Source organism: Euphorbia lathyris, chromosome 3 (assembly GCF_963576675.1).
Source record: "Euphorbia lathyris chromosome 3, ddEupLath1.1, whole genome shotgun sequence".
Lineage (NCBI taxonomy): Eukaryota > Viridiplantae > Streptophyta > Magnoliopsida > Malpighiales > Euphorbiaceae > Euphorbia > Euphorbia lathyris.
Genome location: NC_088912.1, coordinates 31,528,754 through 31,556,103, shown reverse-complemented (window position 1 = coordinate 31,556,103; position 27,350 = coordinate 31,528,754). Strand labels below are relative to the sequence as shown.

The 27,350-nt window shown below is 32.8% G+C and overlaps 1 protein-coding gene across 1 annotated transcript; it reads left to right on the top strand.

Annotated features, from left to right (window-relative positions):
• The first annotated feature begins 11,487 nt into the window (after positions 1 to 11,487).
• LOC136221621 (uncharacterized) lies at positions 11,488 to 12,733 on the top strand. Its single transcript, XM_066009013.1, has one exon. It carries the CDS (start codon positions 11,721 to 11,723, stop codon positions 12,588 to 12,590), a length of 870 nt encoding a protein of 289 aa, XP_065865085.1. The 5' UTR covers positions 11,488 to 11,720; the 3' UTR covers positions 12,591 to 12,733.
• Positions 12,734 to 27,350: the final 14,617 nt, after the last annotated feature.

Here is a 27,350-nt window from a genome sequence, read left to right as displayed (position 1 = left end):
TTAAGCTTTTGGGATTATAATGGAGTACACGTTTTTTTTTATTTAGTTTGTTCGATTTCTCGATTCATTAAGCACCCTTTAAGTGAATTCTACCTAATTAAAGTTTTTTGGGTACGCTAAGATTCAAATTCGATATCTAGTGTAAACGACTTGAGCACCTTAATTACTCAAGGCATACATTGTAAAATTTTGTTTTAACGTTTTTAATATGGAATAATTTTAGATCTAGGTGTTTTTGACTGTTTACAAAAAAAAAAAAAAAAAAACTCAATCCAAATAGTTGGGTTTAAAATCTTTTTGCTCCTACTCATGCCAAACGAAGTCCCTTTAACGTGGGATGAAAAAGAACATCTTGTAATTAACACTCTGCAAATGAAGATATAAATAAGTGACTGAGGCGGAATCACTCTTATAAAGGGATCGTTTTGATCAAGAGTGTGATGACACACTCCAGATCAAATGACAATAGATACAGGTTTCGTGGATACCCGACCCTAATAGAATATCCGAACTCTGTGTAAAAAGATATGAGATCTAAAAAGTTACTCGTGACAGGTAATGAGACTGGTATGGAATCAACAAGTATACCCGTTGGAGGTAATGGGATGAGACAAGCAATTCGTAAAACAAATTGCTAAGTGTTTACAATTGACATCAGCTGCTAAGTGTTCCTAAAAGCCTCGTTTTATAAGTTCTATTATATGGATCCAAAATTGTTCGATATAAGTTATTACCATAAAATTGTTTAACATATAAATATAAAAAATAAAGTTTTACTATTTCTTATATTAAGATTATATACGTAGATGAAGTGGAAACCCGAGAGTTGCGTATATGATTGATTTGGTTTTGTTAAATAGCAGTGTTAACTTAGATTTTAATGATCAAATGAATTTGGTTATTCACCATTAGATTTAAACTTATTAAATATAAAACTTAAAATGTTTTAAATCTTCATTTTAATATTCTAATAAAATTAAATTTAACATGAATGACTTAATAATATATTAACTGCACTCTTGTTATCTAGAGAATGGGTAAGAAGAGAACATTTGGCAAATCACATCCATCATTCAGAAATCACACCCATTACCTGCCCCCCATCCCTTCTTTAACTTTACCATGCCACCATTTCTGTCCATTGGGTAAAACCTCAAAACAAATAAAAACAGTAAAAAGTAAAAAGAAATGCATTGCATGTAAATACACAATTACTTGTCATTTTCTGATAATAACGTGTAATGGAAATTTTGTTATACAATTCCTTGTTTTTTAGTCAATTTGTGACAGCATTTAATAAAGAAAAAAAAGTTGAGCTCTGCCAGTTCTTCACATTTTTTTAGTCTTGGAAGATGGTAAAATTTTGATTGTTATGCTTGACACAGGTTTTTAATGGTGAAATTTTTTTTTTTGTAGATTAAGATAATTTATCAATTTTGTTTTTAATTTTTTTTTGTTTATATATAATTTATTTGATTGCTCGGCTTTATTTTTAGATATCTACTTCTAATTAAAGTATTTTTATAAACAATGGTACCCAAACTCGAAAGCTCTAAGCACAATCAACTTAAAGCTCTTAATTACTTAAACTAATTTTAATTGATTTTTAATTTATAATTCATCTTTGTAAAGAAGTGAAGTTTGTAACTTCATCTTATTAATTATGGAAAGAATTACATCTTGTATACTAGTTAGTAGCTTACCATAAAGCTATTATAAAGTGTTTCAGACTCATTTCCAATTCGCCTCAAAAGAAGCCCATCAATAATGCAAGCTTTCATAAAAAAAAAAAAAGCAGGTCTAAAGTATAAACCGCCTCATATCATAATTAAATTCAGGGGTAAAATCGTACTTCTACCAACTACTTCCATCTATTTAAAAGGGTAACTCTTTCTCTCTACTTATTACGAACTCATCATTTACTTTCCATTTATATCCTTCCTCCTACTGACTTTGGTATCAAAGTTTACATCGGGGCCCACCACAACGCAGGTCAACCTTTGTAGAAGAACTCAACCACGAAAAGTCGGACCAGGCCTAACATTTGGTATGGTGAGGGTGGATCCCATCTTGCGACCTTCAGACCACTACAAGTCTACCCGACTAGCAAACCAGAACTCGATAACATGAAAGCAAAACTGCGAGCAACCATAGGACACCAAGATCGCCCTCCTCGATAAGAGAGCTCGAAGAATACGCTCGCTCCTACACCAGACAAGAGAGAGGAGACCTCATCTCATAATGATCACAGTGCGGGGCATCAAAACCCCAATGACCAGTCAATAGACAAAGATATTACTCAAGCATTTGTCACTAACTCTAACGTTGCACTTCTCGTGGCCTTCTAAAACCTACAAGACTCCCAAACAAAAATAATTGAAGTCAAACTACAGTTGCATTGAGAGAACCAACAAATACAGGTTACTTCACCAGGAAGAGAACCCAGTCCCATGAGAGCATTAGACCACCCACAATGGGTGATACAATTATTTTGTATCATATCCAAAAAAACCCACTTTTTTTAAAAAAAATCTAATACACTCAACTACCTCTCCATTAAACCAATTTGTATCACTTTTTACATAGGACACACTTGTCATAAAACTCTTACACATTCCAAATAAATTATTATTTCTTTCCACCAAACAATTAATCTAATTATTTCATCACTCAATCTAAATAATTCCATTAATATATATATATATTGGTTAAAAAAATAAATATCAATTATATCTATAATTATTTTGAACCGAAATAGTTAATTAAAAAATATAATTAATTGCAAAAATAAAAAATATCACAAAAGATAATATTTTATTCAAATAAAACACGAGAATACGAACCGGAATAAAATACAAGATTTAAAAACGATAAAAAAGGGACGATAAAAAAACAATTACATAAGAACAAGCAACATATTAAGCAACTGAACCGCTAGGTCTTTGGTTGAGATCTCTCGTTCCATGACGTCGTCATATATGCTTAACTAGATCATCACTTAGCACGGTATATGTCGCTCTATTGTAAACTGTCAACTCCTATCTAAATATTTGGGATTATGCAAAATATAATGAGTTGGGAGTTGGGTATTTATATGAAATTTTAACAATAAATAGGCTTGAAAATCAAATTATTACTGTTTATAGCCGTTGTATGTACATATATTATTTTATGTGTTGTAGCCGTTGTTTAAAAGGTAAAAAATTGAAATAATTTTTTAATTTTGTAGGACCAAAACAGGTTTTGATAAAATTTTGAAATTAAATACTCCAACCCTGCTTTTTCTGATTTTTTTTTAAAAAAAAAACAAAAAAAAAAGTGCAGCACTCAGTCCACTTTTGCGGCTGAGACGCGCTTCAAGGGCGCGTGTAACGCACGCGCCAGCTGAGGCGCAATCTCAGCCGCAGAATGGAGACTAAGATACAAACTCCCTTTTTCTCCAAATAGTAAACGATTGTATCACAATTGTGATACAATTCCTCTCTCCCCTCATTTAATTCAATCACCCACAATGCAATGATACAGATTTTTGTATCAGATTCACCCAATTAACTCTTCCACTGCATGCTCTTAGGAAGAAATCGAGAGACAAGCCAAAAAAAACTTGGTACAAGACAAGACATATACCAATCCTAAGTACGATACTCATCGAAAGAAGAACAAAACGAGTGCTAATCCCGACAACTGTGTTTAATTGCTTTCAATTGGCAGATTAATTATACAAATTAATCTATATATGACGTTTTTTCTTCCAACAACTTTTATATGAAAAAGAGTGCATCAATTTATCCCTTATTTGAACTTATCTCATCTGACATCTTATGGTAGCGTTGTAGAAGAAATCGATTATTAAAGCTTTTATATTGGAGGAATTGGATAGAGAAATTATACCCGATGCAGGTTGTGGTTATTGAGCTGAGATATTTCGAATAAAAGGCTACAATATCTGTGAAATAGGAGGGGATAGTAGGGATAGCTGGAGTGACTGAAGTTTTTACCATCTCATGTAATTAATTGGGTAACTAAGGTTATTTGTTATAACCTTGGTTAATTTTTTTTAACCCTCTGCCATGTGGCAAAATCATCTCATATGGGATATATCATATATATATGTGGCATTAGACTCCTTTGACCATCATCCACGTTATCAATTTCGCATCATGTGGATACTAAAACAACAACCATTGTAATTTTATTGTATCCGGAGTAACATTTTAAGAACGGCTTAATACATCATTTGCCCCTGAACTTGTCCAAAAAGGTTGATTGGCACCCTGAACTTTCAAAATGTTTCGATAGCCACCTGAATTTGTATAAAACATTCAGTTAGCCCCTTAAACTTGCGTAAAATGTAATCAATTGATAACTCGGTCGTAAAAAAGTAGGTTAAATGCGGGAGATGTATTCCACGCATCTTAGAATGTTATTACATAATTAAAAAAATAGATTAAAAATGAAGTTATTGCTTGCTCAAGTATACAACTTGTCTTCTCTAATATTAGAATCGTATACTCCGATTTTGGTCGTTTTACTTTTTTGAAGACTCGTGGAATACATCTTCCGCATTTAACTTACTTTTTTACGACCGAGTGATCAATTGATTACATTTTACGCAAATTCAATGGGCTAACTGAATATTTTATATAAGTTCATGTGGCTATCGAAACACTTTGAAAGTTCAGGGGGCCAATCAACCTTTTTGGACAAGTTCATGAGGTAAATGATGTATTAAGCCTTTTAAGAACTTTATTGTGCTATTATGGTAATGTTAAGATAATTACCAAACTTCAATAACTATGTGTAATTTTTATCTTATGTATGTGTATGTTATGTCTATAAAATAAAAATTGAGAATTTATTCTAGGCTTAATACATAACTTATTTAAAAAACTTAATTGGTGTCTTGAACTTTCAAAGTGGTCTGATAAAATATTCATTTAGTCTTATGAACTTGCATAAAATGTAATAAATTAATAATTTGATTGTAAAAAAGTAAGGTGCATACAGAAGATGTGTTGCATGCGCATTAGAATGTTATTACATAATCCACATAATAGATTAGAAATGAAGTTCTTTTTTGTTCAACTATAAAACTTGTCTTCTCTAATATTAGAACCGCATACCCCGACCTTGATCGTTTTACTTTTTTTAAGACGCGTGCAATATATTTTCGGCATTTAACTTACTTTTTACAATTGAGTGATTAATTGATTATAGTTTACGCAAGTTTATGGAGCTAACTGAATATTTTATATAAATTGAGAGGGGCATTTACAACACTTTGAAAGTCCAAAAAACCAACCAAGCTTTTTAGATAAGTTCATGAGCAAATAATTTATTAAGCTTTTCTTCAATATTAAACTATTTTATGGTATCAAAATTAAATTAATTAGGGTTTAAACACCAACATGGTGGCAGGGCCGGATCTAGTCTAGGGCCTCCGATCGGAATTTGTTTCAAATTTGATAATTATTAAGACTGGTATTGTTAAAATGTATGTAGATTTGGATATATAACAAAATGAAATGCTAGACTAAATGTTAAAAGTGTAGTGGTGGTGTTTGTGAGGGTATAAGTTTGAATCTTGGATCCGTATGTTTTGATTCTCATTTTCTTTTGTTCCTAATTTTCTTCATTATTCCCGATTTCTTGATTTTCTTAACAATATGAAGAAGAATATGTTTCTTCTTATTATTATATAAAGTTCTTTTCTCATTATTTTTCATATATGTTTTTATTTTTATTTTTATTATATAATTTTAATAATTAATTTTTAATAATCTTAATTTTTTGCTTAAACCAAAACGTTAATATATATTCAATCTAAAATGACTAATATATATTGATTTACTTGTTACAATATATTTTAGGATACAATTAATTTTAACTAATTTACTTATACTATTGAGTTAATTATATAACAACCTGTATCGATCAAATCCTTTATGGTGAGTATTTTTACAAAATTAAAATGAAAATTATAATATAGTAGAACAACAAATTATAAGAAGGCCTGAATATTTATGGACCACTGCAAATCATTTCTTATCCTTAAAAATAATATATGTATTTTTTGTGGGTTTATGTGGGCGGGCTCAATATTTGAATTTTATGACGTGATTTAATAAAAAAATATTTTTTTATGATATAACATATTGAGTTAATTACATAACAATCTGTACCGATCAAATTTTTTTATATTGGAGATTTAATGTTAGTTGATATGTTAACAGCTAAATTTGGGGTTTTATTATTTGACTTTGCTTTCAATATTCCGTGAGATCTGTTTTACAATTTATATGTGAAGTATTGTTTGGATTTATTGGAAAAGAATAATTAGTTGGTTGTGTGATAAAGTTAGTGGTACGTCTCTACTTGTTAAATCTATATTTCACTTGAAACATTAGAGTTAAATTTGATCATTATTTTATATTTATTTTACTATTTAGTATTTATTGTCTAGAATCTCTAAAATGCGGGAGACGTCCTGCATGGTGGCCACATGGAATAATTCTTTCTTCATCTACTACTTCCAATTCTTATGTCACAAGGCATGCGATCCTTCCTTGTCAATTATATTCTCAAAAAAAGAAAAAAGCTTTATCTTTTGTCATAAAATTACGCTAAAAAACGCGTAAGTGATATTCATCTGCGGATTAATCAGACAATAAAATAAATAAATTAGTATTGTAGTTTCTTTAAGAGGTACAAAATTAAGAATTTCCCATTTTCAACTTTAGTCAGAAAGTTATCAGCTGCAAAGTTTAAAAGAGAAGACAGATATTTCAATTTCAAATAAAAAGAAAAAGAAATTGATATCAAATTTGTTTAATAAAAAAATAATCACCGTAATTGAAAGTGTAAATAATTTAATAAAAGAAGTGAGGTAAGCAAGCTTTATCTAAGTTGATTTGGCAGTTGCCAGTGCAATTGTCCATTTATCCATTTTCACTGCCCGCATGCTCTTGTCCTCACCCTTCTTATTATTTTATTCTTTTTGACTCTTTTACCAATGTTGTGAAACTCGAATCGAACCGGATGGTCCGACCGTTCATATTGAAAACGGACTAGGTTTCTAATATGGGTCATGCTGATAATTTGATAAGAATTGGAATCAATCTGAAATTATGCGCTCTAATCGAAACATGAATCTCAAATTTTTTAAGAATTGTTGCGATTTATTTCCTTATTTTTCTAATTAAATTTTTACGGATGATTACTAATCTTTAGAAAAATTGGTGTTCTTTTCTTATTTTTCTAATATGGGGCTTCTTGAGCGCACCAAGCAACAATCACCCATAAAAACTTAATTAAGAAAATAAAAATTATCATTTTTAAAAAATTTTGGACCTTAAGTTTCGTTATTTTCATAATTTACTAACGTTTTTCAATCTACCTGAATAATAAAAAAAACTTAAACTTTCCAATACTAATAGATTGATATGGAAATTGTGAAACATTATGATGGCGAATTTATAGAACTTATTGATTATATTATAGTTGAAAAAAAAATCCAATTTTCAAATGATGTATAAATGGTTTTCTAATTTTAAATTAACTATATATATAATAAATATATTATTTATTTACTACGTCTTCCAATTCGACCAACTCGAGTCATTTGGTTGAGCCAAGTGACTCATAATCCAATTATAAATCTGATTTATCGGTCGAGTTATAAGAATATTGTCCTTTACTGGTATAATTATAAAAGATTTTGCAACACTCTCATTTTATTTTCATATTCTTATTTTTCTTTCAGCTTAGAGCTTACAGGTTGTTCTTTAAGCAGGCCTCGTCTACTCACACCGAGGTTACCATTAGGTTGGAAGGAGCTCTAAAACGAATCGTCCCGCTGGAGCAGAGCTTCCGAGTTGCTTCTAGCCAAAATAATGAGGAAGCCCTCAAGAACCACGAGGAGCTGGCCCAAAAGGAAGATGACCTTCAGAGAGTTCGCAATGACCTTGCAGAAAAGGAAGCAACTTTAAAAGTGGAGGCGACCCGAGCTTAGAGGGCTGAGGCCCTAAATAAGACTTCCTCAGCCACCATCAAGAAACTCCAAAAGGATTTGTCAACTGCGCAATAATCCTTACTCCATCCTTTGAGGAGTATGACATTCGTTTCCATATCCTTAAGTACAAAAGAATCAACAAAGAATCCAACATAAATTTTAATAAACACGGTTAGAGATCGAACTGAGATAAAATTCTGAATAGCAGAAAGAATAAACACAACATCATTACACTTGAGAGTTTTACCATTGAGATGACAAGTAGAGGAACCAACAGATGAGTTAGGAAGTTTAGAACTATTACCGATTGTAATTTGTTCAGGACCTTGATATTTGGAATGAAGATGAAGCTTTTTCAAGTCGAGGTAAAGCGATGAGTAGCTTTGGTATGCATGATCTACTATTGAGTATGATTCTGAGAGGGAGAGGCAAGATTTGTAAAAGGCCTTAGATTCAAACGTTGCTCTTTTAGAAAAGTTTAAGAGGATCTTTTTAGAAATTGACTGATCCATTTGCAATTGTAATAGATAACAATCGAAAGATCATGAGAGGCAAAATACGACCCATGTTTCCATTCCTAATGTACTATAGGAAAATGTTGTTGCTGATTTGAATAGCTAGCTCCTTGACCTCCCCTAAATTAACGACCCCATCCACGACCTTTGAAGGAACCAGCTTCACGAGCCACAAAATTGGCTGACGTGATATAACAGAATCAGAGTTTGCATCTCTAGCTAATTGTATCTCTTCACTCAACAAAAAACCAAATAAATCATCAAAGGTTATAAATACTAACCAAGCTTCCAAAGCCCTCATAAACGGCAAGACAGTCCTAGATCGACCATAACATAATCAACAAAATCTTTCTGACTCATTGGGTTTTGAAGAACTATCAATTGATCAAATAAAGACTTTTCTTTTTACATGTAAACAAAAGTAGAGTCTGAATGACGCTTGAGATTAAGCAATTGATGAAGGATATTACGCATCTAAGGATGTAGACCTTGCGGAAAGGCATCATATAATTTCTTTTAAGCTTCTTTGACATTAACAGAACCAATAAGTTGAGATAACATATTATCAAAAAAAGATTCAGGAAAGACATGATGATCTTGCTTCTCTTAGAGAGCAAAACCATCGCTATCAACGGAGGGAGGAATAATATCATCAACATTATTAAAAAGCCTACATCATTTAAGCACCTGTGTGACTTATGTGCGCCATATTGTAAAATTGGTTAGAGTTAGCTTCGTGGATAAGCTATGTGAGAGACTATATGTAATCTAAGATTGGAAATGATTATTGTTCAATCCAAAACTGCTTCGTCCATTGGGATGAGAATTGGTCAATGAAGAGGACATATAGTAGGAGAGGAGGTGTTAGTTTCTATAGTAATGGTTATTCGGTGTTTAAACCCTAAATAGCTCTCTTACCAATTTTCTCTCATATATTAAAACCAATAGTTACATACATATATGCACACCAAGTAACCGTAGCCTTATTTACACCCTTGATGACTAAAACAAGTTGATATACAAACATATACATATTTAAGGTCTTTGATCTACAATGGTTGATCGACCATTACGACCGTTGAACATAAAATATTATAAACGTGAAAAAGTAACAAGCGAACTTAGATTTGAGACCAAAAAATTAAAATTTGTATTTCAAACCAGTATTATTCTTTATGTGTTGGATAATTTTTTTCTTTAGAATTCAAATATGTCATCGAGGTTAAAAGTATTCCATTCCGATCTATTATAGAATAACAAAAAAAAATGTAAAAATATTTTCTTCCAAAACCAACTAATATATAAAACGCATATGTATTTTTTGATAATATCCGAAATTGAATTTACTTATCAACATTAGGCCTTTAATTATATAATTATAATATTGAAAATAAATTTGATCCTAAACTGACAATCATTATAACATATTTTATACTTTATCCTCTAATAACTTTAACAAATATCTAATAATTTTTTTAATGTGAGTTAGTTTTATCCAATAATTAAACAAGATAAGTGTTAAAATATTAATATGATTTAATTTAGAATAGATAATTAATTATTTAATAATTATGATTACAAATTGACAATTTTTTGAACCACTTATTTTGCTTAGTAATGTTTGATGCTGTCTTAAGAACCTGCTTCCAAAAATTGATTAGTGCCTTTCATTCCAAGGGGTGGGGGTCATATGAGCTTTTGTGTCTACCTACATTTATAAAAGAGTTTCAATTAGATTATAATTCTTTACGTAGGAAAAAATCAAATATAGAGTTAAATGATTTTAATATTATCAAATTAAATTTTGTAAATTATTATTGTATTCCTGTACTTAAAGGCCATGAATATAACTAATCCGGTCAAAATCTCTAATTTTACATCTAAAACTTTTCTCCAAATACAACCAATGTATTGAAATTATAAAAAAAAACCAGAAATTTAATCCAAGTATAGATTCTTATTAACTTAATTTAATTTACCCATAGTAGTATTATTTATAAAAAAATCATAAATCCAAGTGTAGATACTTATTGCCTTAATTTAATATACCATACCCACAGTTTTATAGTAGTATTATTTATAAAATATTCCTCATAACATATACTCCATATCATATGATTAAATGGGACACACGGTTTTGCAAACTCATGTGAGCTGCCTTTCCAACCAAATTTGGTCGCACACTTTACATTTTTACATTGTACAATATTTGCCCATACCATACCCCTTTTTTTCCTTTATTATTTGGCCTAATACATCCTCAGGTCCTCCCAATTGTCCAAAAACTGCAAATAGGTCCCTGAATCTTGAAACATTATAATTATCCCTTCAATTTGCTTATTTCAAACAAATAACTCCTCAAATACTACGTGACAACGTATTCCAATCACATGTATTTATTCGAAATAAGCAAATTGAGAGAATTAGTCTTAGACCCTGTTTGAAAAAGAGCTTTTGGGACAAAATTAGAGGTTTGGGCCACTTTAAACAAACCTCTAATAGTGGTGTTTGGTAGAGAGAGATTTGAAAGAGTTTATTGGATTGAAAAAACTAATTTTTATAAAAACTGAGTTTAAAATTTTTTCAATTAGCTCATTGCTTCATCTTTTTTAAAGGATATTTTTACTTCTATTTACTACACTCTAATTCCAAATAAAGACTTTATTATATTCTTATTTATCATTTTATAAAAACAACTATTAACAATACAATCAGTTAAGTTTTATCAAATAAGTTTACAATCAGCTAGTCAAATCAACTAATAAAAAAGGTAATTAGTTAACAGCTAATGTAATAAACTAACAATTAATATAATTAGCTATCCGTTAACAGTTATTTGCCAGACAGAGCCTTAACATTCTAAAATTTAGGAGATCAATTGCAGCTTTTAGACAATCCGAGGACTGCATATGTATTATGTCTTGTTATTTTGTAATAACAAACCAAATTAAAACCTCTACTACATCTTCTTCTTCTCTCTCTCTCATTTTTCACGCTTTCATTTTCATCCCAAGTTTCTCTCTCCCTCTCTCTGTGTGCTTTCCCTTCACTCTTTCCTATCTATCTCCTAGCCTAGCGTGCATTTTAGGCACAAATATTATCTGTGGCCCTTACTTCCAGAATGTAAGATTCCTCAACTGGGTTTTCTTATTTTGCTGATTTTCTCAACTGGGTATGTCATTTTTCATGTAAAGATGTCATCTTTTAGTGGATTAGGAATTGGGTTGAGTTTAGTTTTTGGTTGTCTTGTTCTAGCACTTGTTGCTGAGCTTTACTACTTGCTTTGGTGGAAGAAAAAAAGAGTACAACTTCAACAACAACAACAAGAAGAAGAGTTTAGCACCAAGTATGCCAAGGAATTGTTTCATCTTATTTGCTGGAAAAAACCCAATAGTCAAGAAACCCAATTTGAAGAACAAGATTTAGAATTAGGGGGAAGCAAAGATTTGCTTATAAAAGCTTTTAATGGAGATGAAAGTATTGAATCAGAGCTCATGAGGCTTCACAATCTTTCAGGTCCTCCAAGATTTCTCTTCACAATCAAAGAAGAAACAAAGGAAGATTTGGAATCTGAAGATGGGAAATCTACTAGAAAAGGGTCTAGAACTACAAGTTTAAGTGATCTTATGTTAGCTGTTGATTCTCCATTGGGTTCTTATCATCATCACCATGGATTCAACAATCCTCTCTTTGAATCATCATCATCATCATCATCAACAACAGCAGTAATGGAATCTGAGATGAACAGGATCAGATCTTCCCCACCCCCAAAATTCAAGTTCTTAAGGGATGCAGAGGAGAAGCTTTTTAGAAAATTGATGGAAGAATCTGAGAGAAGGGAGTTAAGAAATTGCATTGATGAAAATTCAGTGAAAGTTAGTGAAAGTAAGAGAAGAATGGTAACAGCAGAAACAGAAGGGTCATTTTTGGGGTTTATTGTAGGTAAAAGTAAAGAAAATAGTATTTTCAATCAAGTCCCTGCACCTGCAACTTCTTCTCAGGTACTTCCATTAGCTTCTTCTCCAACAACTTTCAGACCATTTGAGAAGAAGCCTAATTTTTAATTTTTTAATTTTTAATTCCAAAATTAGAAATGTAATTTATTTCATGGTGAAAGATAGACATATCTGTTTGAGAATTCCAAAGCAAACTGACATTTTTTTTTTTGAATTTTCTCTGCCATAATTAATGTGAAAATGTTTAGTTATGTCAAGTGGGGAACTTGTGGGGGGATATTATTAATATGTTTATTTCTAGCCATTTAATCTAACTCCATTTTTATAATTTTTATTATTTCATGTGGTTTGAGTGAAATTACTTAATTGAGTAATATCTTTTGTAAAAATGGAGTACTAGTAATAGAAGATTATTAATAGAAGCAGAGAAGACAAGAAGAATATGATGATGTCTGTCTAATGTGAAATATTGAATGTTGGGAGGTGTAAAAATGAATAAAATGGTGTCCAGCTAATGCTTTTTTGAAAATACTAAATTGCATAAATCTCGGGGAGATTATATATAAATTGAAAAATAAGGGGGTTGAAAATAGGAGGGTAGCAGAAGCTTTTGTTTGAGTCTTTTGCTTTTACTTTATGAAATTGAACATGTAAATTTGGATAACTTTCATTCTCTCCTTTTCCTATCCTATCCCTGCCTATATTGTTATTTTTAAGGTCGGTTCTTGCTTATGCTTTCTATCCCGGCACTATCCCTTTCGAACTGGAATGTTACAGGTCTACCAGCTTAGTAACCGCACATCGTATGTGGAGAGTCGGTTCTAGTACTAATTGTAATAACCTGGCCCGATATCATGGAGACATTGTCAATTTTGGCTCAAATCCAACATATCGGGCCTCAAGCTTTAAAACGCGTTTGCATATATCGAATACATCCCTTACTAATAAATCTTAGTCACTTTCTGTCCATTTTTTTTATGTGAGATTCAGTTTGTTCATGCCGCAAGCGATAATCCTTTAGGGCCGCTCATTTCTTAAGTCTTTTACCTTGGTGCCACCTATTCGGAACAGGTCGTTACAAATCATTTTCTAATAAAATGGTATCATTCTCCTTTTTATTGGCCGTGCGCACAATCTCTAACACATATTCATTGCATCTGATTCACTATAGAAATTTTTGTGTGAGTATAGCAAACTTGCTTAATAATAATAAGGGATAAGGTACCAAAATAAATCTATAGTTTTTGGGAAAGTATCAATTTAGGCTTTACGTACAGAATAGCACCAATATAGACTTAACATTTAAAAAAAAGTATCAATTTAGGTATTGGTAACGGATTGGAGACGTTATTCCTATTACACCGTTAAGTTCTGGTTTCTCATTCCATGTACAATTGATAGAACTTAACGAAGTAATATTAATAATGTGTCTCGTTCCGTTATCGATGTCTAAATTGGTACTCTTTTTTGAACGTTTAAATCTATATTAGTGCTATTTTATACATTGAGCCTAAATTGATACTTTCCAACAACCATAGACCTAAGTATCTTATCCCTAATAATAATAAGAGTCAAACTGATTTCTAGTATTTCTAATATTAATTTAGGAGGAGTTTGGTTGTTCATTTTCATGATCATGTTTGTCTTTTCACTTCAAAAGGTAGAGTTTTAGGTGTTTGGTAAGTGACCTCCTGTTTTTATTTTACATCAAACATCATGTTACACCTGAAAAGTAATCTTTTATAAAAGTAGAGAATCTCTGTTTTTTGGAAATGCAGCTTTTTCCAATATCAAACAGCAAACCGTAACAGCAGACAGTAAATAAAACAAACAGACTCTTAATTCAAAGGTATCAATTCATATATCAATTTACCAAGTTGATAAATCTTAACAAATTAATTCGAATATAATCAATTTAAGTTTATCAACAAATTAATTATAGGAAGGTGCAAAAATACACCTAACGTTTTGGGCCAGGAGTAATTTTACCCCTAACGTCTAAAATGGTGCAATTTTACCCCTAACGTTGGAAGCCAGAGCAATTTTACCCTAACGTTGATAAATTGGGTCAATTTGAGAAATAATTCATCAAACTGTCTTCTCGGTCATGAATATTGTCATATACACTTCATACGTACGTCATTTTATCAGTAACAAATCACAAACATATGTTGGGATGTAAGAAAAATATAAAAAAAACAAAAAAAACATACTGTTTTTTTTTTGTACAAATTAGACAAAAAAAATTGAAAAATCACCGAACTTATAAATATTAATCTCAAATTCTATTATTAAATTATAAAAAACATGAAATCTTTTTTTCTAAAAAACGAATTGATATGCAATTGGTGCAGAATAAGGAACAAAAATATCTATATTTTATAATAGTGTCTGAAATTGATCCAATTTATCAACGTTAAAGGTAAAATTGCTCTTGGATTTTAACGTTAGGAGTAAAATTGCACCATTTTAGACGTTAAGGATAAAATTGCTCTTGATCCAAAACATTAAGGATATTTTTGTACCTTAACCTTTAATTATATGAAAAATGGAACGTAACCCATTTTATACGAATTAATTAATTTAGAGAAGAAAAATGAGAGAGTAGAGAAGAGGGTGAAGCGGTTTTTAAGTGCCCCTTTCAACCTTTTACCTAAACAACAACATATGTCATTGTTATTTCACGTAATTCCACAGAAAGTTGCCCCCACGATACAATTCAAAATTTGTAGGGCTTAATTTCAAATTTGTCCCATTATTTTTAAGAAAGTGCAAATTTATCCCTACTGTGAAATAATACAATTTTATTAGTAGAATTTTCAAACAACACCTTAAGGGTACCTAACAAAAAAAATTGAACATACTAATTTATTATTATTTGACTCGTTATTTAACCGTTATATTGGATATTTTTAAATATCAATTACATCTGAAATATTTATTTTATTACTAATACAATTACAAATAACTTGACACAATGTCAATTAAATCTGTCAAATACAAATTAATCACACCAAAAGTTGTCTAAAATGTTTATTATGTAATAACATAGTTATAAAGAACCTACTAAAATGAAAGAAACTGGTTTAGTTTGTTGACAAATTTGTTTAGAATGTTCTGTGGGAGAAACAAATAACAGTCAAGTATGTTCAATTTTCTATTAGGGAAGGATAAACTTGATCTTATTTGAAAATGTGAAATTATATTATTTTATACGTTAGCGTTAAATCTGAACTTCTCTGAAAATGTGAAATTATATTATTTTATCTAAAAAATTTGGACATCATTCCAAAACATACCAATTCTTATTCCCCCCCCCCCCCCCCCCCCCCCCATAGCTTATATTTGGCTAAAAAATCAGTTAGTCTTTTAAATTTATAGAGCGTCTCGTTAATCCATTAAATTTGTTTAGAATAATTTATTGACTACTTAAATCTATTTAAAGTGACTTATGTGCCTCTGTTGTTGCTCGAGCCCAGAAAATAGGAACAGACCGAACAAAATTAAATGGGCAGAGTCGCGGACAATGTCGCTTTCTTTAAGACATTCGCGGAACTGCCGAAATTTAGCAAACAGTATGAACTCCGGTCGCCTCCAGGATAAAACAGCCCTCTTAAATACGATTTTCGTATTGCACCATACGAAAATCGTTCTGTATACACTCTCTGTTTAACTTGCTCAGTTTTCGAAAAGATAAAGAATGAATGAAAAGTGAATTGTCTTTGAAGGCAGTCTCTGATCACCTATTTATACAAGAAAAAAGAGTTGTTGAGAGCTCTGATTTCATGGAGAAGGTGGAGGAGGAAAATCAGGAAGACTGGGTTGGTGAAGACACGTTCAGAGCAAAGTAGATGTTGTGAATAACGTTCACAAAGACTGAATCAAAATGTAAATAATTAAATAAAAAATTATTTCCGAAATTAAAAATAATAATAAATAATATTATTAATAATAATAATTTTTTAATAAAAAATTAATCATTTTACACCACACCAACCCGGCCCGGTTCGGTCGGACGGACGGTGCGCGCGTGTGTGGTGGTCAACCAAAGAGATAGGTCCTCACCCTTTCACAAAAGTGGGTACCCCTTGGGGCACACCCCAAGCATGTGAGGACCTTCCTTATAAACATCTCCACCAAGTGCTTTGAAAGCAATGTGGGATGTTTTTCACTTGAAAAAACTTAAAGACACATGCATGGACCAATTTCATAAATTATAAATGGGCCAAGCCCAACAATCCCCCACTAGAATTTTTGAAATCGTTTTACTGAGCAGTTACATAAGGTCAGACATAAGCAGATGTATCTTTCAATTTGAACCTTTGCGTAGTGAGTATAGTTCAGATTTTACTAGAGTGACTCGTAGTCTTGAACTCTATCTCTGACGTATATCACGCCATAACCTTTTCAGAGTGTAGTTCTAGTAGCCCGTGCGTTTATGGCCTTGCACGTCTATCCCGGTTTAATGAATGCTCTAGAGTTTTGCCCTAAACTCATAGGAAGCGGCCTCACTTCCACATTCATATAGGTGAGTCTATCAAAAGTACTCCTGTAGCTATGTACTTCACTCCAAATGGAGTATAGACTTCATTAAGAGTTTCTATTATCTCAACCTCAAATCGCTTCAGGATATTCATGCTTCTAATTGCATGATCTGACTCATATTACAACACAACTTGTTATTACCCTTTGAACCTATTTCTTGGGATCTCCAGTCTATAGGTTGGGTTACCATTGTGTGTAACTCATCACTGTAGGGGCATAAGTCCCATACTCTTTGCCGTATTATGGACTTTCTCTCTAGCTAATCCTTTCGTCAAAGGATCGGCTAAATTCTCTTCTGAGCGTATTTGATCCACTCTAACAGCTCCTTTAGTGAGTAGCTCTCTCATAGTGCTGTGCTTACAACGTATCTGTCGTTTCTTATCGTTGTAATAACGATTCTGAATCTTAGCAATAGCCGCGGTACTATCGCAGTGGATCAATACAGTTGGAATCGGTTTTTCCCATAGGGGAATCTCAGCTAACAGACTTCTCAATCAACCTGCTTCTTCACTAGCCACAGCTAGTGCAATCAGTTCTGATTCCATGGTTGATTGAGCTAGAATAGTCTGTTTCTTAGACTTCCATGAAACAGCACCACCAGCTATATTGAAAATATAGCCACTAGTAGCATTGGAATCATCTGATAAGGCATTCCAGTCAGCATCACTATATCCTTCAAAGACTGCTGGAAACCTTTGATAATGTAATCCAAGTTTCATGGTTCTTTTAAGGTATCTCATGACCCTTTCTATAGCATTCCAATGCTCCACACTAGGTCTACTAGTAAATCTGCATAGCAATCCTACGACATACGCGATGTCGGGTCTAGTACAATCAGTGGCATAACGAAGACTGCCAATTATGCTAGCATACTCTGATTGTCTTACACTGTCTCCAGTGTTCTTAAAAAGTTTTATACTAGGGTCATAAGGTGTACATGCAGGTTTACAGTCAAAGTAGTTATATTTCTTTAGTATCTTCTCAACATAGTGAGATTGATCTAAAGAAATTCTAGTTTCAGACCTAGTTATCTTTATGCCAAGAATGACGTTCGCTTCTCCTAGATCTTTCATGTCAAAGTTCTCACACAACATTGACTTAACAGCATTTACAACATGAATATTAGATCCAAAAATAAGCAAGTCATCGACATATAGGCATATAATGGTGCAAAGACCATTTTCATATTTATAGTAGATACACTTATCACTTTCATTCACCTTATAGCCATTTGAAATAATCAAGTTGTCAAATTTTGCATGCCATTGCTTAGGTGCTTGTTTTAGCCCATATAAAGACTTATCTAACTTACATACCTTATGGGCTTGACCAAAGACTACAAAGCCCTCAGGTTGATCCATATAAACCTCTTCTTCTAGTTCACCATTCAAAAACGCAGTTTTAACATCCATTTGGTGCACTACTAGATTGTGCACAGAAGCAATAGCAATCAAAACATGTATGGACGTAATCCTAGTGACAGGTGAATAAGTATCAAAGAAATCAACATTTTCTCTTTGTCTAAAGCCTTTAGCTACAAGGCGAGCCTTAAACTTATCTACTGAACCATCAGGTTTCAGTTTCTTCTTAAGGATCCATTTACAACCTATTGGTTTACAACCTGGTGGTAAGTCTACTAAGTGCCAAGTTTGGTTTGACTCAAGTGAGTCCATTTCATCATTAATGGCTTCTTGCCATAATCAGCATCTAATGAGGTTAAGGCTTCTTGTATAGTAAGTGGATCCTCTTCTACTGTGAAAGCGTAAAAGTCAGAACCAAAGTCTTTAGATACTCTAGGTCTCTTACTTCTCCTAGGTTCAGATTCCTCAATCTCTTTTTGTACTATAGGTCTAGTAGCAGGTATGCTACTAGATGATGCACCCCCACTATTTCTCAACTTAAAAGGAAATCTATCTTCATAAAAGTCAGCATCGTTCGACTCCAATATGACTTTTGCATTTAAATCATAGAACCTATATGCTTTGCTATTCACAGCATATCCAATAAACACACATTCATAAGCCCTACTAGCAAGTTTGACTCTCTTAGGGTCAGGAATCCTAACATAAGCCAAACAACCCCAAGTTCTAAAATATGATAGACTAGGCGTTTTATTTTTCAAGATCTCATAAGGAGAGATTTTGCTTCTGGATTTAGGGACCCTATTTAGCACATAGCAAACAATCAAAAGGATTTCTCCCCACCAATGTGAGGCGGCACCTGAACTAAGCATAATAGCTACTACAGATTCGGTAAGTGTCCTATTTTTCCTTTCGGCCTTTCCGTTCATTTCTGGTGAATAAGGTGCTGTGGTTTCATGTATAATACCATGTGTTTTATAGAAATCAATAAACAGGCTAGAACCATATTCTGTGCCTCTATCGCTACGAAGTCTCTTGACTTTCCTATTGTATTGATTTTCTATTTCAACTATGAACAACTTAAACATGTCAAACGCTTCACTTTTATTTTTCATAAGATAAACAAAAGTAAAGCCAGAACAATCATCTATAAAGGTTATAAAGTACCGTTTGTCATTTCTAGTCAACTTCCCATCTAATTCACATATATCTGAATGAATTAAATCTAGAGGTTCAGAATCCCTAACAACAGATTTATGAGGTGTTTTTGTGATTTTTGCCTGACTACAATAATCACATTTAAGAAATTCATTCAGATTCAATTTTGGAATTAATCCTAAGTTACTCATATTTTTAATGATTCGCTTATTAACATGACAAAAACGAGCATGCCAAACATTAAAAGTACACAAGGAGTAAACAGAAGCATTCACTTTATTAATCTCAACATTCAACTTAAACATGCCTTCAGTAGCATAATCTTTTCCTACAAATACATTGTTCTTAGTTAAAGTAAATAAATCTGCTCCTATAGTCTGAGTAAAACCAGCCTTATTGAGTAGATAGCCCGAAACCAAATTTTTTCTCATTTCTGGAGTATGCATCACATCCTTCAAAGTTAAGGTTTTTCCAGATGTGAAGTTCAATTCCACACTACCAATTCCAGCAACAATAGTGGTATGGGAATCACCCAATAACACTTTCTTATCTTCGGTCACAGCACTGTATGTTTTGAACATACTTCTATCATAGCAAACATGGCGAGAAGCACCAGTGTCTACCCACCACCCATCTGATCCACCTATGAGGTTGATCTCAGAAATCATAGCAACAAAGTTATGTTGCTCTTCAGTCAGGTTAACACTAGGAGTAGTGTTTGGCCTGTTCCTGCACTTACGTGCCATATGACCTGGTTTCCCACAATTAAAGCATAGGAAAGCAGCATCATTTCTAGGTGGTAGTTGATGTGGCCTATTTTGGTTCCTTTGAAGGTTCCAATTCAAATTAACTCGGGTGTTGCGATTTTGGATTGGTTTGCGGTTCTGATTCGTAAAATTCTTTTGAGTGGGTTTCAGAACCGCAGTGGACCTTTTAGTGCTATTAGAAACAATAAGCACTTCCTCTTTTAAATCTTGTTTTCGAGCTTCCTCCTCAATTCGGAGGCGAGTAATCAAACTTTCCATCAAAAATTCTTTTGTTTTGTGCCTCAAAATATTTTTAAAATCTTTCCACGAAGGAGGCAATTTGTCAATTATGACAGCAACTTGAAATTGATCGTTTAAAGGCATACCTTCTGAAATAATTTCATGTGCTATCTTCTGTAATTCATGAGATTGAATTTCCACTGACTTGTCATCAGTCATCTGGAATTTGAGGTAGCGACTTACAGCGTATTTTTTCGATCCGGCCTCCTCAGTGTCATACTTCCTCTGCAGAGCTTCCCAAATTTCTTTTGCTGATTTTTCTTTAGCAGTGTAGTAATCATACAGATCGTCAGTCAGTCCATTGAGTATATAATTTTTGCACAGAAAATCATTTTCTGTCCATCTCTCAGCAGCACGAACAACAACACGAACATCTGCCTCGTCACCATCTTCAGGAACAATTGGTTTTTCTGAAGTCAGAACAGAAGCTACCTTCTTTGTTGTGAGGTAGAACAACATCTTCTGTCTCCATCTTCGGAAATGAGCTCCTTCAAACCGGAATGGTTTGTTAATCTCAGCAATCCCATTTGATTGTTCGGTAGCCATCAACAGTAATTGAATCGTCTTAAAAATTTTGTTGCTCGAGCTCAGAAAATAGGAACAGACCGAACAAAATTAAATGGGCAGAGTCGCGGACAATGTCGCTTTCTTTAAGACGTTCGCGGAACTGCCGGAATTTAGCAAACAGTATGAACTCCGGTCGCCTCCAGGATAAAACAGCCCTCTTAAATACGATTTTCGTATTGCACCGTAAATCGTTCTGTATACACTCTCTGTTTAACTTGCTCAGTTTTCGAAAAAATAAAGAATGAATGAAAAGTGAATTGTCTTTGAAGGCAGTCTCTGATCACCTATTTATACAAGAAAAAAGAGTTGTTGAGAGCTCTGATTTCATGGAGAAGGTGGAGGAGGAAAATCAGGAAGACTGGGTTGGTGAAGACACGTTCAGAGCAAAGTAGACGTTGTGAATAACGTTCACAAAGACTGAATCAAAATGTAAATAATTTAATAAAAAATTAATCATTTTACACCACACCCGGCCCGGCCGGACGGACGGCGCGCGTGTGTGGTGGTCAACCAAAGAGATATGTCCTCACCCTTTCACAAAAGTGGGTACCCCTTGGGGCACACCCCAAGCATGTGAGGACCTTCCTTATAAACATCTCCACCAAGTGCTTTGAAAGCAATGTGGGATGTTTTTCACTTGAAAAAACTTAAAGACACATGAATGGGCCAATTTCATAAATTATAAATGGACCAAGCCCAACAGCCTCATTTGAACTTATTTATAATTCTATTGTCTCCCTGGACTTGCTTGAAAAAATATACGTTTTAATTTATGAAAATCTTTTTGTTATCTTTATCATGTACACTTATGATATTAATTATGCTAATTTAAATAAGTTCAATGAACTAATGAGACACTTTGTAGGTTTAGTGAGCCACACGGTATTTTTAGATCAAGTATATATTAAGGCAAAATAAATAAATAAATAATCTCTTCTAGTCCTTAATATATATTTTAAAAGTTTGAATTTTGTTAGGAAAAAAATAAAAAAGGAAAGATAGTGATGGTCCAACATTTAGAAAATTGAATTGGTAATTGGTAAAGAAATGTTATAGTTTGGTTGTAGATATATTGGTATTATATGCCTACTCCTTAACATGCCTCCATGTGAAACAAAACCCATTTTGGCATTTGTGGTCCTCTCTGGGTCCCAATTCCATTTGAACCCACCCTATATTACTTCTAGGTTCGGTTCAAATTTTCTTCATTATTTTCTAAGCTGAAAAATACTTCTCACGTTTACCGTCAGGAGCAATTTTATCCCTAAAATTTAAGATAGTATAATTTTATCCTTAATGTTGATAAGTTGGGTCAATTTAAAAATAATTTATCAAACTGTCTTCTCGATCATGAATCTTGTCATCTACACTTCATATATGTGTTCTTTTTTATACTAATTACTAACATATCATAAATATATGATTGGACGTGGAACAAATTTCAAAAAAAAGTTGTATTTTGTACAAGTTGGACAAAAAAATTCAAATATTTCACCGAATTTAAAAATATTAATCTCTAATTCAATTATTAAATCTGAAAAAAATATGAATTTTTATTGGAAACAACGGATATGCAATTAGTGTAGAATAACGAAAAAAATGTGTGTGATGTATAATAATGTCTGAAATTGACCAAACTTGCCAACTTTAGAGGTTAAATTGCTCTTGGCTGCCAACGTTAGGGGTAAAATCGTACCATTTTAAACATTAGGGGATAAGATTGCTTCTAAATGTAAACGTTAGAGATATTTTTGCACCGTTGGATGAATTCTATTTATTTCAGATTGTATATTTTTCTTTAAATGGTAGGCATTTGAAATTTTAATTTATTTTTTAATTTGTGTAATTTTAGAAGTAATCCTTAACCACTAGAGTGGAAAATGATACCAAATCTTATTGATTTGGGATTTGTCCATGATATAATATGTGGAACATAATTAATTAGAGGCCAACTATTTATTTATTTATTTTATAATTAGTTGGAATTTGAAAGACCCTTTGTATGAATTTGTGTTATGATCTGAAATAAATTTAAGTAACTTTTTTTTTTTTAATTTTTTCAAATAATTGAATGAAAACTATAAGGATAAGAATAAGTAATGCAAGAAAAAAAAGAAAGGAACATCTTGCAATTGGAAATATCTTCAAGGCAGCAATTATTCTTGGAACAATTATTCCTTTAGTTCTTGTCCATATTCCTTCATTTGGATATGCAAATATATCGATCCATGAAAAAAGTATATTGGAAATTAGAAAAAAAAAACATATAATTGTTAATTCTTTTGTTTTTAGAAATAGGAAGGTCATTTCAAAAAAAAAAAAAAAGGAAGGAGGGATTTAGCCAGGTGATTTTTGAGTCCGGTGCGAAATCTGTGGTCGATGCTATTAATTTCAAAACTAACGATGTATCGGAGTTTGGTTCGTTGGTGTCATGTTGTCATTCTCTTCTTCTTAACAACAATTATTCTGTTTGTTTTGCAAGGCGACAAGCGAACATGGTGGCTCACTCTTTAGCAAAGTCCTCTCGTTCTTATTCTTGTCCCATATTTTTTTGATGTTGTTTCGTTTTTTTTGCAATCTGTACTTAACATTGATTGCCCGGTAGAGACTTATTAAATACATTCATTTTGAAAAAAAAAAATAAGAAGAAACAAAATATATGATGGTAGACTGGCACTGCTATATAAGATAACCACATTAGCATGTTAATTATTACATTGCTGTATAATTTATTTTATTCCATATATAATCAAAAGCATTCTCTAATAAAAGGGAAACAAAGATTAATTACTCTATTTTCTTCCACAATTTTATTATTAAGGTTATTATAAATTGTTTAGTTTTATATATATTAATGAAAGATGGGGAAGCTAGAAGAAAGAGAACCGACCAAGCATTTAACTAGGTTGGCATTATGGAAGCATAACTTCAAGCAACTAGGCCCAAACTTGATTAAGAAACATAAAAGAAAAGAAAAGGGTAAATACAAAAGTGAATCAGAGGCTCATTTACATATTTAACTCATTTACTCAACCTACTATATATCTAAACTCATTTTGTGTGACTTTCCCATAATACTCATAACCTTTCCACTTCCCCCTTACGCAAACGTTCTCTCCCCTCTTCTCATTGGGTGCGCGAAACGGTTGTTGGCTCCTCCATTAATGATTCCAAGACTTTTGATCTTCCTATCTTCCTTTAAATTGCACGAAATCTGCATCATTTCTCCAAATCAAAATGTATTTCTCGTTTTCCTCTCTTCATCTCTTGATTTTGCAACTTCCTAATCCTAGAAAACGAAGCCATGGTTCTTCATCTTCATGTTCCTTCTCGTTACTTGGTTTCTTTCTTCTTGTTACCATCAAAGAAATGGTTATTCTGCGTTATTTCCATCGTTTTCCCAGTTTATCATATTGTTATTGTCGCTTTTAAGGGTGAAAGACGCGAAAAATGTAAGTATCTGATGTTTCTTCTGCGTTTTTCCATGAAATCACTTCGCGTAGTCGATGATTTCGCGAAGATCTGCGAAGAGAAAGAGCCTAAAACGTGTGGATCTACTTCGCGAATCGATTAGTTCCCGAAGTCGGCGAGTAGAAAAGTTCATGATTTCACTCGCAGACTTCGCGAAAGCATCGATATGCGACGTAGATCGTCACGTTTCAGACCTCGCAAACTTCAAGAAAACATCGATTCGCGAAGTAAAATCATCATTTTCCTTGCACATTTACATTCGCATGCTTCACTAGTCCTCATTTCGCGAAGCCAAAATCGTCTTTTTCCCTGCCTAACACGATTAATTTTTCCTGATGGTGGTTGATTACATAACATCCCTTTTTGGAAGGCGGAGTATTGGGCTGCAGGGGAGATGACTTTCCTTCATGTATAGGGAGAAATTTCCCTCAAGATTGGCACATTCACTTTGAAATGATTGTTTAGGAAAGATTGTGTCAATCTTGGTGTGCACCATGGGACACGTCCATCCCAAAAAGTCTAGACTTCCATTTATCATCCCAAAAGGTATGAACTTCCTGTAGAGAGAGAAACTTCCATCCAGATTCGTCACGTTGACTTTGAAATGATTTGTTATGAGTTTATTGTGGCATTCTTGTTGTAAATTTTGATAACGTTATGATTTTAATGTTGTTATTGTGGCAATCTTGTTGTAAATTTTGATAATGTTATGATTTTAATGTTAGAATCCGTTGTTGTTTGGCATTTTTTGTTATATACCACTTCGCGAATTAGCTTCAAAACACATACAGGCTTCGCATATGCTAATTAAATTCATCAAGTAAACCAAACATTAGCTTCGCATATGGTCAAATCTGCGAAGTCAGACGGGATGGAGACAGACGCACGTAAATATTGAGGGTATTATGGGAAAGTCATACAAAAACAGTCTAGATATGTAGTATGTTGAGTAAATGGGTTAAATATGTAAATGAGCCTCCCATTTAACCTAGTTTTGTAATTTACCCATAATAAGGAAATGTAATCCGTGTTGAGTTCACTTGGATGCTTCGAATGCTTAAAATAAGATTGAATAAAGATTAAGAAGAGATTAGGAACCGACGACCCATTCTGATTCTTAAGACAACAAAGAAAATGATATTGAATAATACGTAGCTTAGGTGAGCAAGAGAATTGAATTGATTATTTTTTAATGTACCGTGTACTTTTTATTTATAGAATAATTATGTTGTGGGCTCTAAATAAGAGCTGAGATCCACGTGGCGGTCAGTCAATGTTGAGAGTCTGGTGTGAATCTAAAACAGTTGTAACAGATGCAACTGTAATTCCGCAAATCAAGACACCGGACTCTGATATGAATATATATGACCTTGAGGTTTGTTTTGACTGGTCCACGTGGCTTCAACAATTACTGTTGAGGAGGAGGGTATTTTAATGGGCCACATATTATATGATTAATTGTGTGATACCAAATATCCTTTCACTTAAAGTTCCAGACTGAAGTGCTTTAGAGCTTCGTTGTAACGGATGACCGAATGTTGAATTCCTTAGTTGGGACTTCGACCTTTGCCAAACTGAAGTTATCCTACAGGTGAACTATATGTCGAGAATTTCCTTGTGACTAAAAGTTTGTGCTAACATGTCTTTATTCCTCTTGTCTTAGGAGAGAAGTAGATGGAGACATGAGATAATGGTATTAATTGCTAAAAGATCGTGTCAAGCTGAAACACGACATCATTCTTTCTGCATTTGTGGCTAGCGTTCTGAATTCTTGATAAGATTTCCTTTCAACGTGTTATTTCTCTTTAATCAGTGTCATTAATGAGTGCATTTCTACTGTCGTTTCGATCTTTGGGTTATTTTGAAATAATGTATAAAACCTCATTTTTATTGTGTCGACCTCATCATCTTCTTTCAGAACTCTATTAAAAGAGGAGACTAACTTTCTGAGGATTTTCCTGTTTTTTTTCGCATCCTTCAAGCTTTCTGCAAGTTTCTTTAGAACTCAATAATTTTTTGCTTTTCTCTTTTCTCTCCCTTTATTTTCTTTGTTGTATGGAAGAACGCTAAGAAATCTCCTTCCCTTGAAAACCTCGAAGATTCAACCCTTTTTGTGAATATTCAAAACACAATTATGACTCTTCGGAAAATCAAAGTCTACCAGGGATGCTGAAAAATCGAAAGACACGGGAAGACTACTTTTTCAAGTAGAAAAATATGCAGGTTTATAACCAACCTTCGACCTTAACCGCAAAAGAGCTGATAAGCATTGTGGCTTCAAATTCGGAGCTAGATAAGATGGAAGCTAGTAACCCGACTGAGGAACAAATAACGTTAGGCTTGTCAATGGGGTGTGTAATATCCATATCTATTGGATCCCACCCTATTAGAATCGGAGAATCCTCAATACCCATTTTCACAGGGTCGGTGAAAGGGAAGAAAATGATTCCCATTCTCGGGGATGGATCAGAGACGTTAATATCTATCCACACCCCTATAAAGAGCCCTAACCCATTACTGTTTGGGATATCTATAGACATTACTCATGAATATATAATATTAACATTATATAACATATTTTATAGCATTTACTATAAACTAAACTTTAAATATAAGTAATTTTCTCTTTAAATTTTATATGAAATGATAGAAAAAATATGAATATTTATATAAAATATATATTTTTATTTTTATTTTTTGAGTTTTCTTTATAATTGATG